Source organism: Bipolaris zeicola (assembly GCF_000523435.1).
Source record: "Bipolaris zeicola 26-R-13 unplaced genomic scaffold scaffold_216, whole genome shotgun sequence".
Lineage (NCBI taxonomy): Eukaryota > Fungi > Ascomycota > Dothideomycetes > Pleosporales > Pleosporaceae > Bipolaris > Bipolaris zeicola.
Window position 1 is genome coordinate 27,283 of NW_006912265.1, and position 14,178 is coordinate 41,460.

The 14,178-nt window shown below is 52.4% G+C and overlaps 7 protein-coding genes across 7 annotated transcripts; 4 read left to right on the plus strand and 3 right to left on the minus strand.

Moving 5' to 3' along the window:
* Window positions 1-410: 410 nt before the first annotated feature.
* On the minus strand, window positions 411-3,181 carry COCCADRAFT_8436 (uncharacterized protein; the record flags this gene model as incomplete). Its single annotated transcript, XM_007718165.1, has 6 exons — window positions 411-1,148; window positions 1,207-1,437; window positions 1,490-1,981; window positions 2,034-2,553; window positions 2,603-2,837; window positions 2,890-3,181. The coding sequence occupies 6 exons, from the start codon at window positions 3,179-3,181 to the stop codon at window positions 411-413; spliced, it is 2,508 nt and encodes an 835-aa protein (XP_007716355.1).
* A 977-nt stretch (window positions 3,182-4,158) lies between these two features.
* Window positions 4,159-5,354, minus strand: COCCADRAFT_106800 (uncharacterized protein; the record flags this gene model as incomplete). The annotated part of the gene is made up of 2 exons (XM_007718166.1): window positions 4,159-4,328; window positions 4,382-5,354. The coding sequence occupies 2 exons, from the start codon at window positions 5,352-5,354 to the stop codon at window positions 4,159-4,161; spliced, it is 1,143 nt and encodes a 380-aa protein (XP_007716356.1).
* Window positions 5,355-6,297: 943 nt separating this feature from the next.
* On the plus strand, window positions 6,298-8,037 carry COCCADRAFT_40272 (uncharacterized protein; the record flags this gene model as incomplete). Its single annotated transcript, XM_007718167.1, has 4 exons — window positions 6,298-6,309; window positions 6,406-7,695; window positions 7,746-7,884; window positions 7,934-8,037. The coding sequence occupies 4 exons, from the start codon at window positions 6,298-6,300 to the stop codon at window positions 8,035-8,037; spliced, it is 1,545 nt and encodes a 514-aa protein (XP_007716357.1).
* Window positions 8,038-8,233: 196 nt separating this feature from the next.
* COCCADRAFT_40273 (uncharacterized protein) lies at window positions 8,234-8,466 on the plus strand (the record flags this gene model as incomplete). Its single annotated transcript, XM_007718168.1, has 2 exons — window positions 8,234-8,297; window positions 8,345-8,466. 2 exons carry the CDS (start codon window positions 8,234-8,236, stop codon window positions 8,464-8,466), a joined length of 186 nt encoding a protein of 61 aa, XP_007716358.1.
* Window positions 8,467-9,693: 1,227 nt separating this feature from the next.
* On the plus strand, window positions 9,694-10,660 carry COCCADRAFT_106780 (uncharacterized protein; the record flags this gene model as incomplete). Its single annotated transcript, XM_007718169.1, has 4 exons — window positions 9,694-9,949; window positions 10,164-10,238; window positions 10,315-10,392; window positions 10,443-10,660. The coding sequence occupies 4 exons, from the start codon at window positions 9,694-9,696 to the stop codon at window positions 10,658-10,660; spliced, it is 627 nt and encodes a 208-aa protein (XP_007716359.1).
* A 329-nt stretch (window positions 10,661-10,989) lies between these two features.
* COCCADRAFT_8440 (uncharacterized protein) lies at window positions 10,990-12,039 on the minus strand (the record flags this gene model as incomplete). Its single annotated transcript, XM_007718170.1, has 2 exons — window positions 10,990-11,460; window positions 11,530-12,039. The coding sequence occupies 2 exons, from the start codon at window positions 12,037-12,039 to the stop codon at window positions 10,990-10,992; spliced, it is 981 nt and encodes a 326-aa protein (XP_007716360.1).
* A 770-nt stretch (window positions 12,040-12,809) lies between these two features.
* COCCADRAFT_8441 (uncharacterized protein) lies at window positions 12,810-13,841 on the plus strand (the record flags this gene model as incomplete). The annotated part of the gene is made up of 2 exons (XM_007718171.1): window positions 12,810-13,342; window positions 13,421-13,841. 2 exons carry the CDS (start codon window positions 12,810-12,812, stop codon window positions 13,839-13,841), a joined length of 954 nt encoding a protein of 317 aa, XP_007716361.1.
* Between the last annotated feature and the right edge of the window lie 337 nt (window positions 13,842-14,178).

Below are 14,178 nucleotides of genomic sequence, written 5' to 3' on the forward strand. Positions count from 1 at the left end.
CTCTCCATGTTATTGCCGCCTGTACGGCGGTTACAATATCAAGCGACATATACACTATTCTGGTTGAATTGATTATATCGCCTATGCGTTCGCGCTATCCAATCCCGTCGTTGGTTCCCCACAATTCATCACTATGCAGCACTCAAGCCACCAATGACTATAATAAGCCATGTATTCAAGAGGCAAGATATATTTCTATGTACAAGATACTATGTAGTACAAAGTGAAGATTACCTCTAATGCAAACTCGGTGTTAGGCCTCGAGGCCGGTGTATCTGTATATCAATAGTCTACTCCGTTGTGGTCCTGCAAGTAAATATTCCAAAAGTAAATCAAAACCAAAGCGGGTATACTGCTCTACAACAATAACGTCAAGTCATCAAGCCCCGTCCCCTCATCCATGCAAATGCTCATCTTGCGCCAAAGATGTTTGCTTGGCTGTCGTGCACCTGACTGACCGACTCCCATCCCGTCGTTACGCTTTCCAGCATCGAGTCCCATGATGCATCGGCCATTGCGGGCAGACCTGACGCAGCATTGAGTGCAGCGTAATCCCATTCGCTGCCCATTACGAGGCCATCATTGTAACCGGCGTGTCCCATATCTCCCGAGGTATCGAAGTTGTTCATGCTAAAGGCTTCGTTCGTGGACACAAAACCTGGGAACATGGCGGAGCCATTAGGCACTAAATTAGAGTAAGGCAACTTTGGTGATGCTCGATATGGCACATGAAGCTCGTTTTGTTGACCGGGTGAATATGAAGATTGCGACGTTGAGCCGCCGCGTGATTGTGAACTGATGGTTACAGGGCTATCGTGGTCAACGCCCTTCTCACCCCCAGAAAGATCCATTTCATTTCCATCTTGAGCTGGAAACCAACCAGGTGGGAAGTCATGAGACCCTGTAGTTGCAAGAGCTTCGCGTGAAGACACACGCGGCGCCGTCCGCAGGTCGATGCTATTGATGCTGCTAACATGAAATGGTGGACCTGGTGCGTTGTTCGGATACTGCGTACTGCGTGTTGAGGTTGTATTCGCCCGACTATTGTTCTCAACTATGTTCACAGGTTCATCGAGTTGTTGCCCTTCGGATATATTGATTATGGGGCTGCATCTGAATTGATTAGTAGTGCCGCGGGTGGCAGTGGGCTACAGACAAAAACAATCAGCACTCTTAGATTGTATAGAACTCGAGTCTCGAACTTACTTTGGTCATGGATTTCATCTGCTGAATACCACCGATGCCGGCATGCTCGATATCAATGTCTAGCTGTGCCAGGAAGGACTCTGTGAGTGGATTCTTCCTACGTAGAGCGTGCATAGCTTGCATCAGGAATTTTAACGAAGCGGCCATCTGTTGATCCTTTGGTCGAGTCTTTAGGTATTGGACAAACACTCTTGCTGCCACATAGACACAGAAGGATATGAAAGGGTTCATCTATTCAAAGTCAACTTGGATCACTCGCTTCTTCTACAGCATTCGAACTTACTGCAGAAAGATCCATATGACTGATCATCCGCATAAGGCTGGCAATTTCTGCTGCGGCCGTTACACATCTGATCTTGCTCTCATTGGCAATGTTGATCGGTAATCGGTGTTTATCTGCTTTGAATATTGCTGCCTGATGAAGACATATTGCTGAGGTATGAATGCACATGTTTGTGAACACGACGTTGGGGTCTGAGAGTCCTGAAGGTAACCGCATATGATCAGGCAATCCCAGTGATGTTTGGAGCAGTAGTTGCTCAATGTCACGATGTCGACTCCAGTAACCACCATTGATGTCATCGTCCCTATCGTCAGGATCAGGCCGATGTAGGTGCAGTAGGTTGCGACCGAACATTGCTGCTGTCAAAACGATTCCGCCGGATGGTTGAAGGTTCGCTACGCCATTTGGTTGCATAGCTCGCTCTAGTGACACTGTAGACATTGGTCTGCTTTTCTCGAACGCTTCCTCGCTTGCCGGTAAGTTCGTCAAAACCTGGATCAAAGTTAGCCCATTCAGACCACAACGAGCCCAGTTTTCTGCCTACATCGCGTTCGTCAATAACCATTGGCCAGCCTGTGCCAATACTGGCGTAGCGATCGACACAGAAAGCCATCCAGAAAGTTCTCCTCCGCTCCTCGCGCTCTGTCCAATCTTTCGGTTGAGGCAGGCATTGTTTTACGTCCAAACCGAGCCCATCCAAGCGATGGAGTTGCATCATCTGAGCGAGTCGAACAGCCCTACCAGCAGACAACCATGCTCTTGGAAAATACATGTTCTTGAACTCGTACGTGCATATCAGAATCCATGCCTGGCAATGTCCAAGCGTAATGGTCGTTTCTCCATGACCCTTCATTTCGTCCATTTGCGCGTACTTCCGTGCTCGCTGGTAAAAGTGCTCGTGGAGCGCCTCATATTTGTTGCTGACAGATGCTGCCATGGCCCACATGATGTATCGTAGGCATATCGGTGGTCGCATATGAGGGGCGAGGTTGAGCGCCGCGAGAAACCGTGGTCTGTGTATGACGGGTATGGAGAGATGAACTTTGGAAAAGTAGACTTCGTATCTGCTGCGCGTCAGCAACAATCCCAGCGCCGGCTGCAGCGTCTTCATACAGATTATCTGTGACTTCCTGGGGTGGTAAAGGCTCTTCTAATCCAAGTCCTATTATTTCTCCTGACATGTGCTGCTCTGTGTCATGTTGAGGAGTTGCAAGATTTGGAATATGATTAGTGTTGGGTAGTGTGAGATTTATGGTGTTGGCGACATATTCAGATGCGGAGTCCTGGCGGGTTGCATGTTTACTTGTATCGTTTGCGTCCTGGGTCTTCAACAACGTCTCAACCTGTTCTGTCGACTGTGCGTCAGCGCAAATAGCCACAGGCTGCATGCGCCTACTTACGGAGCCGTTGTTCGAGCAGCTTCACATAACCACGCTTGGGCCCGCTTTTCTTCCGCACTTGATCGTAGGCGCAATCGTGGGATAAGCGTTTACAAGTTGAGCACGACGGTCGTGCACCGTCGCATCGCAACTTCCTCTTCCTACACAACACACAGGCGATCCTCTTGATTTTGCTCGAGCCGTCTTGTTGTGTTTCCTGATCATCGGCTGTATTGGACTCCTGGGGTTGTTGGGACAGGTCGTTGAAGAAGCTCTCGTCCGGCGACTCGGCCTCGTTGGAAGGCATACTCATGGTGGATATGAGCAGTTGATTGTTCCAGGCAGATTAAGGGTGCGCGCTGGGCAGGAGAAACCGCACCCCGCGTAAGCACGATTCAGAAGTGGGGGTGCCTCTGATTCAAACAATTCCTTCCGCCTAATAGTTCGAGTCTCGGCTATAGGTCGAGTTGTTGATGTGGTAGTGACTTGGACACAGGCGGTGTTGGTAGGCGGAAAGGACCACAAGTCCAGGCTGGTGGGCGTCGCAGTTCTGTCATGCAAATGGGGATGAAGGAGTCGAGGTGCGCCAGCATGAGCTTCCTTGGTGTGGACTGGATCTGCAGCGTCGTCCTTAGGCGTGCTGCCTTGAACGTGTCGAACGCACGTTGACCACATGGACTAATTATGTCGGATCTCCCGTACGTCTGGGCTGCCAACAGGAATCCCCGTTGGTGGTTTCTCAGCTCGCGTCCCAGCCAGTTCCGTTCAGGGTTAGCTTTGCGCTGCCTGCCACAAGCGACGTGTCGCATTGGTCAGCTATTCTATGGCGTAAGTATATGACTTCTTTATGCAGGTGTGCGAGGCGCGCCCAAGTGGGGGTTTAATTAGGCCTAACAGAGACAACAATGCGACCGATCTTGCAGGCGTTATATCTTGTGTCATCCTGAATGTCGATGTGGTCCATGTGGAACTAGGATGATGACGCTTAGAGGCTGACAAGACAAGTTCCTAATCCCAGCGAATAAGAGCGAACGCGTCCGAAAAGTATTGCCGAGCTACATTAAAAGTAATAACGAACCCCGATAGCGTACATGTATAGAGCTTAGCAGCATATTTGGATTCTAGGTAAAAACTCCGACTGTCGTTTGAGAGGTCAGCTGGGCGGCGTAGAATGGGATTGTTTGTCGGAACAGATAGCATTGGTTCATCAAGGTACGTTCATGGGTGCTACTGAGGCAATATATAGTACAAGTACAGTGTGAACTCGAGCATAGGTATACAACTCTCGGCCTACTTTGACCTGCGCTTTCCTTGATTGCGCGGTCGGTCTTGAACAAGGAAGGTGTGCTTGTTCCTCTTGTGCCTTGTCTTGTAGCCTCCCTTTGCGGGTGTTCCCCATGGACTGACGGGATGAACATTACCCTTTGACTTACCACGACCACCACCGTGGGGATGATCAGCTGGGACATGTTAGCATACTCCAGATGGTGAATTGATAAGCCGAAGCACTGACCTGCGTTCATGGCGACACCGCGGACTTCGGGTCGCTTTCCTAGCCATCGTGAACGTCCAGCCTTTCCAAGGGATGTAAAGTGTGACTGTGGATTGCTGGCAACACCAATGGTACAGCATGCGTCGGCGCTGACCTTGCGGATTTCTCCACTTTGCAACCGGATGATGACGTGCTTAATCTCTGTGCTACTGCCCTTTTCTACTTCCTCCTTGTTGACGATAATGGCATATGTACCTGCACTCCGGCAAAAGACGCCCCCGCCCTGAGACTTGGAGCCTACGTTGTAGACTTGCGAGCCGAGCGGCACCATGTGAATAGGAAGGCAGTTGCCTCGGGCCGCTGTCTTAGCAGCCAGCATACCGGGATCGATGCCACCACCCATGCTGGCAATCAGCTCTCTGGGGATGCCGCTGCGGTAGCTCTCGACCTCGTCTCCAGCGCGCATGCCATCGGCAGCAATGATGTAAGACTTTTCTCCGGTTGCCAGGCGTGTGAGGAGGGCAAGATGTGCGCTTCGGTTGGGGTCATATTCTATGCGCTCAACGATATGCTTGCCAGGCAGGTAGCGCTTGTAGTCGACAATGCGTATGCGCCTCTTGTGACCGCCACCGCGGTGTCTCACTGTGACCCGGCCGGTGTTGTTCCTTCCTCCCAGGTGCTGTCCCTTTCGGGCAATGGTGAGCTTGAGGTACGGTCGTCCCTTCCACAGGTGGTCATTGACGGGGCGCTTGAGATGGCGCAATCCGGGTGTGCGGGGCTTGTATGTGCGCAGAGGGATGAATCGGTCTCTCCGCGAGCCTTCCTGCTTGAGTGTAGCAGCATCGACAGCCACGGTGGGCTGTATGGATGACGATGGTGGTGATGATGGCTGCTTTACGCTGGCGGCATGGACCTGTGCGTAGGTACGGGCAGAGCGCAGGGCGGCGCACAGCTGCACAGACTGAAGGCGACTACATATCCGGGGTTGCAGCATTGTATCGTCGGGAGCCCGGGGGCGGTGGATGCGTGGCGGGGATGCAATGGCACAGCTGCTTTGAGGGCTGGTGCTGGCGGTGTCACGAATAATTCTCTATATGACCGGATTGGGACTAGCGCGGGACGGGCGGGGGAGTGCCTGCCTGCCCTGCCCTGCCCTGCCCGGCGCGATGGCCCAGCAACAACCAGCGTCTGCTCTGTCACCCATCACAACACGCACCCGCCCGCCAGTGTCGCTCAACCTGACTGCACTGCACTGCATCACTCCGACTACGCGACACCCAGCGCAGCTCTGCGCCTCGCCATCAGCCCTCTCGCCAGCCGCCCATCGCCGCCACAGAAACGCGTTGCGTCACGGCATCTTCCTCAGCGTAAGTTTGCACACGCGCCTGTGGGGCGTGCACTGTTGCCTTTGCCAGCCTCGACGGCCATTTTGGCGCGTGGGACGTGGAAAGCCAAGCTAGCCGGCCCTCGCTCAAAACACACAACATACCCTCTCACTCCCACACACAACACACCTTGGTGCACCTCCTCCCTCGCCCAACCTCCACTTTCCTTCTTGTGCACGCCGTAGCTGGACCTCTACCCCGTCCACTCAATTAACCCCTCAAGCTCTCCAAGGGTTGGTCTCTCCTGCTGGCCCGTCACGTTGCCCTCATCCTCGCCGCCGCACCCTGTCGAGCGTGTCTGGTCCACCAGCATTCGTGAGCATCGACCGTGGTTCGCTCGTCCAGCTTCGTGCATACCCTGCGCGACCGTCGATGCTCCGCTGCTGTCGGCCTGCCACCTCCGACGCGCCTTGCTCAAGCTCCATCGAACTCTGCTAACGTCACCAAACAGTGCATCACAACACATCAAACATCAGCCATTACACACTGCACATCTACTCGAACACCTGGATACCTCTTTAGCTTTGCTTAGCATACCTAATATTGCTTGCCATGCCTCCAGCAGTACGTCATTGCCCTTTTGCTGCATCCGTTCCCGAGACCCACGACGCGGCGGGAACGTGTATACCTCGCATACAGCTCATTAACACGCTCCAACAGGTTCGATCTACGAGGCAACGCGCCGTCACGAATGAGAACGATGAAAACGCCACTACGACACGCTTGACGCGTGCAAAGGCCGCCAACTTGGGCGCCAACGAGTCGGCAGCAGACGTGCCCAAGAAGGCTCTCCAGACAAAGAAGTCGACTGCTACCCTCGGCGCGAACGGTGCCGCGACGCGAAAGCGTGCGGCTCTTGGTGACGTCAGCAATGTCACAAAGCAGGACGCTCTGGGCGCAAAAGACGGAAAGAAGCCACTGGCTACCAAAGGCCAACTCTCAAAAGCAGCACAGCCAACCAAGGTCGAGAAGTCATCACGGGCCGCTTCGACGCGTTCCATTCTACAGCAAAAGGAAAAGATCTCCACATCCGATCTCAAGAAGCGCCCAGCTAGTGGCAACGGTATCACAGGTCAGCCAGCAAAGAAGCGCGGCGCTGCCGCTGCAAAGTCAGTCAAGGCGGAGCCAAAGGTGGATGTAAAGGAGGACGTCAAGGAGGAAGAGGAGAAGGAGCAGGAAGAAGAGAAGGAAGACCAGCCAGAGGAGGAAGAGGAGGAGAACGTCGAGCCACAAGAGAAGGTGGTTGAAGAGGACAATGTCAAGCAGAGCAAGAGCTCAAAGAAGGAGGTTGAGGCACCCGTCACTGAGGTCTTCTACGACGGCCCGGATCTAGACAAGGAGGACGTTGATGACCCGCTCATGGTCTCTGAGTATGTTGTCGAGATCTTTGAGTACCTGAAGGAGCTTGAGATTGCCACCATGGCCAACCCCGACTACATGGAGAGCCAAACAGAACTCGAGTGGAAGATGCGCGGCATTCTTGTCGACTGGCTACTCGAGGTCCACACCCGCTTCCGTCTCCTTCCCGAGACTCTCTTCCTCGCTGTCAACATCATTGACCGCTTCCTTTCCACCAAGATTGTCCAGCTGGACCGCCTTCAGTTGGTTGGTGTTACTGCCATGTTCATCGCCTCCAAGTACGAGGAGGTTCTCTCTCCTCACGTACAGAACTTCCGCCATGTTGCCGATGATGGCTTCACCGAGGAGGAAATTCTCAGCGCCGAACGCTTTGTCCTTGCTGCCTTGAACTACGACCTGAGCTACCCCAACCCCATGAACTTCCTCCGCCGGATATCAAAGGCCGACAACTACGACATCCAGACTCGCACACTGGGCAAGTATCTCTTGGAGATTGGCTGCCTGGATCACCGCTTCCTCGCCCACCCTCCTAGCCAGGTTGCTGCCGCCGCCATGTACCTTGCTCGCCTTGTTCTCGAGCGTGGCCCTTGGGTATGTTACCGTGATGCCCCATACATGTTGTTTGTTTCTAACTTGAATAGGACGCTACCCTCACACACTACGCCGGTTACACTGAGCAGGAGATTCAGCCCGTTCTTGAGTTGATGATCGACTACCTCTCCGGCCCTGTTGTACACGAAGCCTTCTTTAAGAAGTATGCCAGCAAAAAGTTCTTGAAAGGTAAGGGTTACTATCCCCTCTTGATACGTGCGCCATTAACACAATACAGCATCCATTGTTCTTCGCAAGTGGGCCAAGGAATACGTTGCCGCCTATGGTAACGCACTCCAAGAAGAGGCCGCTGTCCCCACCAAGACCAAGAGCGTGCGCTAAGCGTGTGGGTTCTTGTTAGGCAATACCGGTCATTGGCTTATGTGTCGCAAAGCTATTCATTACCGCCGGCATGGGAACGAGTAGTGATTGACGAAGTTCAGGTCCCGACCGGGAGCCAAAATTTACGATTGCATCCAAACCAGGCTATTCATGTTTGCATCTTGGCTAATACCATCTTCCGGTCGGCGTTTAATACATGGGATGCAAGTTGGTTGTTCACTTCATTGTTTGTTCTTTTTCCTCCCTAAGTGGTTTTTTCTGTTTGCTTGGGAACGGAGTTGCCGGCGTTCATCTCCTGTCAATGGAGGCGCAACGAGGGGTGTGTTTGTTTTTTTCCACCTTTTCAGATCGCACTTTACCTCATTTCTTATAGCGGCTCTGGATACTCGCTCATGGCTTAGGCGGTCCAATGTACCAGGAACGGTATGATATGAGAGAGGTTTTTATTCCTTTGTGGACCTGTATGGAGTGCCTGTCTGTATGTGGTGTGGTGAGTGGGAAAAACATGGTCATTTGGCATATCAGATAAGGAGACATTTGTTCTCCGCACGTGTATGAGTAGTGTGTGAATTGCGCACTGTTTGGGGGAGTGTGTAGTAGAATGGAGCAAAGCATGTTGAATAATCTGGTCGTCTTGGAAAAAAAATACTTTGGTGTGACAGGTGTTGTTGTTGTGCCTCTTTTGGAGTCACGTCATGTGTACCCAATACACACACCCCCAAAAGTCCCCCCAGCCACGTCCGCCCGTTGTGGGTGTTTCGCGCCCGAAACGCCATAGCTCCACGGTCTCGCGTCGCGTACGCCCCTTGGCTCGAAAGCAACACGGTAGTGGCACGTCATGCGTGTCTACACCGCGTCGTCCGTCCGCCCGCATCACGTCGTCCTACCTTGGCCAATTAGTCCCCTATGCAATTAACGCATTATAAACCGGAATGGCGGACTCGCGCCCTAGTTCCCTCTCTCTAGCTCAGCCAACCAAAGTCAAATGTCATCATCATCGTTGGTGTGGTTCTTGGCTTGTTTTTTTTGTTTTCCCCAGCCCCCCCCCTCTCCGGGGGCCTAGATGCCCTAATGTGAGGGCGCGCGATCGTTGCACCGAGGTCTAAGCAAGTGAGACGTGAGGAGGGGGAGGGGAGCTAATACCGCTTTGAACTGGTTATGCAAACCGAGGGGCTCGAGCTTTACGGTTTGCATGTGCAGGTGCGGATCGGTAGCTTTCTTTGAATCTCGTCTTTTGCTCTTCTGTTTGTTTTTTTGACCGGCTTTTTGAATTGCTGAAAGTCAGAGTGAGGAGGAAAAACTTGTTCGATCCTCGAGACTTTTTTTTGGATCTATTTCTGATCTTTTTTTTTCGCGATCGTAATACCTTACTGGTTTGAAGGGGGGGTTCGCTGACCGATGTTGGGTGGCGTGCACATCGCGGAACTGACGTGCATTTCTGGGGATTCTTGACGACTAACACGTACGGACACCTGTGGAGCAATCAACAAACAAATACATCCACATCTACATCCACACGCAACGTGTGTAACAAGCCTCCCCCCCACACACACACATTTCCCATTTGGATACCCATTTTTTCCCGCCTGTTCCACAAAATAAACAAGCAAACGCCACACAGCTCGCAACCCCAGCAACAAGCAGCAGCCAGCAGCCATGCAAGAAACCGACCTTCACTACCCGCCAGAATCCTGTCCCTTTTGCACCATCGCCGCCGCGTATCCCGTCTCCGACAGCGCACAGGCTGGCGCTTCGCTATGGCGCAGTGCACCCGAGAAACTGCAGAAAGAGCTAGCAGCGTGTGTACCGAGTGAGGAGGAGAGCCAGGCCGACAAGACCGATCCGAGTAGTTTTGTGGTGCTGAGGAGTAATGATGTTGTTGCTTTTTTGGATATTTTGCCTATGACGAGGGGTGAGCTTTTCTTTCATTCTTTTTTTATATTCTTTCTCTTCGATGCAGATATGGGGTTGTTTTTGTTTTGGGAACTGGTGGGAGGAGATGCATATGCAGGGCAGTCCATGTACGAGAGATGTGGGATTGTGGGATGAGAGGGAGATGAAGAAAGATGAAGAAAGATGAAGAAAGACGTGTGGATGTTAGCGGGGCTAATACGTGAGTGATACAGGACATTTACTTGTTACAACTCGTCAGCACAAAGTCAAGGTTGCGGATATGGGGGTTGTGGAGAGTAGGGAGATTGGTAAGTATCTTTTGTTTTCTCTACTCAATTCGTCCGTATGAACGATAAAAGAAGCGAGAAATTTAACAAACCACAGGCTTCTGGTTACCCATTCTAGCAAGGACAGTAGCAAAAGTCACGGGCGTAACGGATTACAACATTGTTCAGAATAACGGTAAGTTTATACCTACCCCACACCAACATCTTATACTAAACACCACGCAGGTGCAAGAGCAGCACAAGTGGTACCACATGTTCACTTCCACATTATCCCACGGCCAGAAAGCATGCCCGAAATCAAGAGCAAGAGCTGGACCATGTTTGGGCGGGGCCAACGCGATGATCTGGATGATGAAGAAGGGTCTAAGTTGGCGGGCGAGATGAGAGAAGTGCTGAGAGCTGAGCTGGAGAAGATGGGTACCGGAGGTGGACCAAAGTTATAGCGAGGAGGACTTAATATGGAGATTTTGCAGAGGAAGAAGGGAAGACGTGAGATGAGCAACTTCAAACACTAGGGGAGTGATAAGTACTTTGTAATTTTGATAAGATATTTGTTTTATTGCAATTTATATTTAAGTATGCAACGCTTCCCATATGTATGCTGAGCCTATCGTTATCCACGTTCCATTCGTTGCAAGAGATGGGGTATCATTCATCATCCTTGAAAGATCCAACTGCCCTAGCAGTTCTAAAGCAACGCCCTTGATTTAAAACCTAGAAAAGAAAAAAAAAACCCTTCCACTCAACCAATTCCTTCCTTCTATCTCGACATTTACTGGCTCTTCTTGGCTTGCGCCTTTTCATCTGCAGGCACAAACCTCTTGCGGACAGCCTTGATCATCTGATTGAACCAGAAGAAGTTGAGCATGCTTAGTGCCGTGTTACCAACCAGGTAGACGCAAACCAGCCACATGGGGAGGTCACCATAGCAGTTTCCAGATCCATCAAGACCCATGCTGCTATTGGTGCTTCCGTCGCATTTTTGCGCCTCCAGGAGTGAACTCATGCTCTCAGTCTGTGAAATGGTCAAAGCCTTGTAGATATCCGAGTAAATCATAATGGACTGGTAAGTTCCCCAGACGATGCGACAGCCGAAAAACGTCACAAGCAAAGCGATGCCGTTGTAGAGCTGGAGCTTGGATCCCGTCATTCCGAGCTTGTCGCAAAACCAGTGGATATTAAGGAACGGGGTGGATAACTCGTAGAGGACAAAGGAGAGACCGTAGTAGTTTCCAAAGGGTTTCTGGTGCACGAGTCAGCTTGGGTTTGCGACACACGGCCCAAATAGGGCAGGTGGGTTGTCGCGACTTACGAAACCGATGCAGGTTACGGCCAGAGCACCGATGGCGTGGATGAGCGCACTGACGCCGGCGATACTGATGTATTGTGTGGATATTTGGAGGTCCCAGAGGAAGTAGCCGGCAGCAAAGCCTTGGACCATGCCGCTTGCTGGCGTGTAGCCCCAGAGTCTTCCCCTCCAGTCCATGGCGTGTCGTTCTTCATCCTTGAAGATTACCCATAACGCAGCGCCGCATATGAAGAGAGACTGAATCATGGAGACCCAGTGAATGTCCCAGTTGAGTCGCGTGCGCTTGTTGAAGCCATGGTAGGCTTTTGGGCATACTAGTCGCGAGACAGCCGGCGAAAGGACATAGAGGATGAAGTGGTATCCGAGGAAACCGAGGAATATCTCGTGGACATGGTAAGGAAGAGTCGTCAGGCTCAGTTTGTCAGCGAGGGGCTTGCTTGCTTGGACAAGCAGCGAAGGTGGGGGGAGAGGATCCCGCATGTTGGGTCTGAGTACAGTATCGACTAGAGACATGGTATCAGTATTAAGTTGTGTGACGCAACAACAACAAAGAGATGGAAAAGCAAAAAGAGGGATTTACCAGATGGGCAAGGCTACATGTTCCGTGTATATATACTGCATGCGATTCAGGGCGGAGTGCTTAGCGATGGCCAGGGTTTCTTCCTGTTGCGTCTGAGGTATCGTGTGTCGAACACTTGATGCTCCGAAAGTCCGCACTACGCGCAGATGGCTAGATCGCCAGGTCGTCACATGCGGGGCTGGCGATCGAACGAGGTGGAAAGCTTGCGCTGCACGCTAAGCCACGCCTTGGCTTGGAGGGCTTTGGGCGCGTGCATGACCATCTGCCGGCTCAATCGATCCTCGCCCGCAATCAGCGTCATTCTGCAGCCTGTGGTCAGGACGAGTCTATGTACCTGCGTGCAGCCAACATCTGCAATCCATCGACCATCGACAACATCCAACGGCTGTGTACGTGTGTATTTGTAGGCAGTGCATCCGAGTACGTACACAGGCCCGCTCATCCGCACCCTCTGGAGCAGCATGGCGTGCCCTTCAGAAACACTAACCAAACATGGTGCCTCTGGATGACAGCCCACCACGCACCGAGGCTCTTCGTCGCAAGAAACTCCGATTTCCCTCTCGGCGGCCCCACACCTCACCGCCCGACTTTTCTGCCGCCCTCGACATCGTGAAGCTGTAGCTTGCATCTGGTCTGGGAAGAGACCGCGCTGATCCGCGCCGCCAGCCAACCGCCTGACTGCACCCATACCTGTCGCCAAAAGATGAGCGAACGAGGCGACGTCACGGCGCAAACTGCCGAAAGAGCAGACACGGGTACGCCGCCTGTTGATGATGGTGCCGCGGATGCGCAGGCTGGCCAAAACAGCAAAAAGCGCAAGAACGGCAAGGAGCCCGAGGCCAACAAGAAGCCCAAAGTGATTGAGAACAAGGCCATTTGGATCTCCAATCTACCCCCAGACACGACTGCCAAAGAGATTGAGGATGAGTTCTCACGATTTGGCATCATTGACAAGGGCGCCGATGGCCAGCCACGCATCAAAATGTACATGGATGAGGAGACGGGCAAGTTCACGGGCAATGCCATGGTTGTCTATTTCCGCAAAGAAGCCATCACCAATGCCGTTAACATGATGGATGACTACGTCCTCCGCCCAGGCGACTACTCCAACGGCACCATCCGCGTCGAGCCCGCCAAGATTGAACACAAGAAGGAAAGGGACGGCGACAAGATTGCCTCGAAGCTCACACGTAAAGACAGAAAGGCATCGGAGCGCAACAGGGCAGAACTGAATCGGTGAGTTGGACCACCTCGCACCCTCGGTGCACCCATCCGTCTACACCACACCATGCCCCGTTACTAACACTAGTGCAGCAAACTCAACGAATGGTCCGACAACGAAGAAGAAGTCGCCGAAGCGTTTGCACCCAAGAAGAACAAGTGGGCCAAGGTGGTCATCATCAAGCACGCCTTCACGCCCGCCGAGCTAGACGAAGAGCCAGAAGCGTACCTCGAGATCAAGGAGGAGATGCGCGAGGCGGCCGAGGAGTACGGCGAAGTCACAAACTGCACGCTGTACGACAAGGAGCCCGAGGGCATTGTGACTGTGCGGTTCCGCGAGTTTGAGCCGGCGGAAAAGTTCATGGCGGATTACCAGGGCAGAGGGTACCAGAGGAGGAAGCTGGCGCTGTCGCTTGCGGAAGATAAGCCGCGCTTCAAGAAGTCTACTCGGGGCGACGAGCCGGACAGCGACGAGGGCGAGGCGGGCCATGTGGCGTCAACGGCTGGCGGGTAAAAAAAACGGGCTGGGTTTCATTTCGCTTTCTTTGTTTTTGTTTCATTTGAATTTTTTTTTTGGATTCCTCTTGCAACCGCGTTTGGTTGAAAATAGTAGCATTGATGCTCAAAGCCACGCCAAGCGACCTACTACATGCGGATTTAGTTTGCTGGAGCCGATACCCTTAATTAATATACCAGCTACACGATTGTTGGAATCAATTAGGACTCGACTTTGAGTCCTACTGATCCGCGACACTGATTGGTCGACACGAGCACTGGCAAAGGCGTCGTCACCGCCTATTGGCCCGTGCGCGGAGGTACTGTAGATACTCAACACGATAACAGATACAATC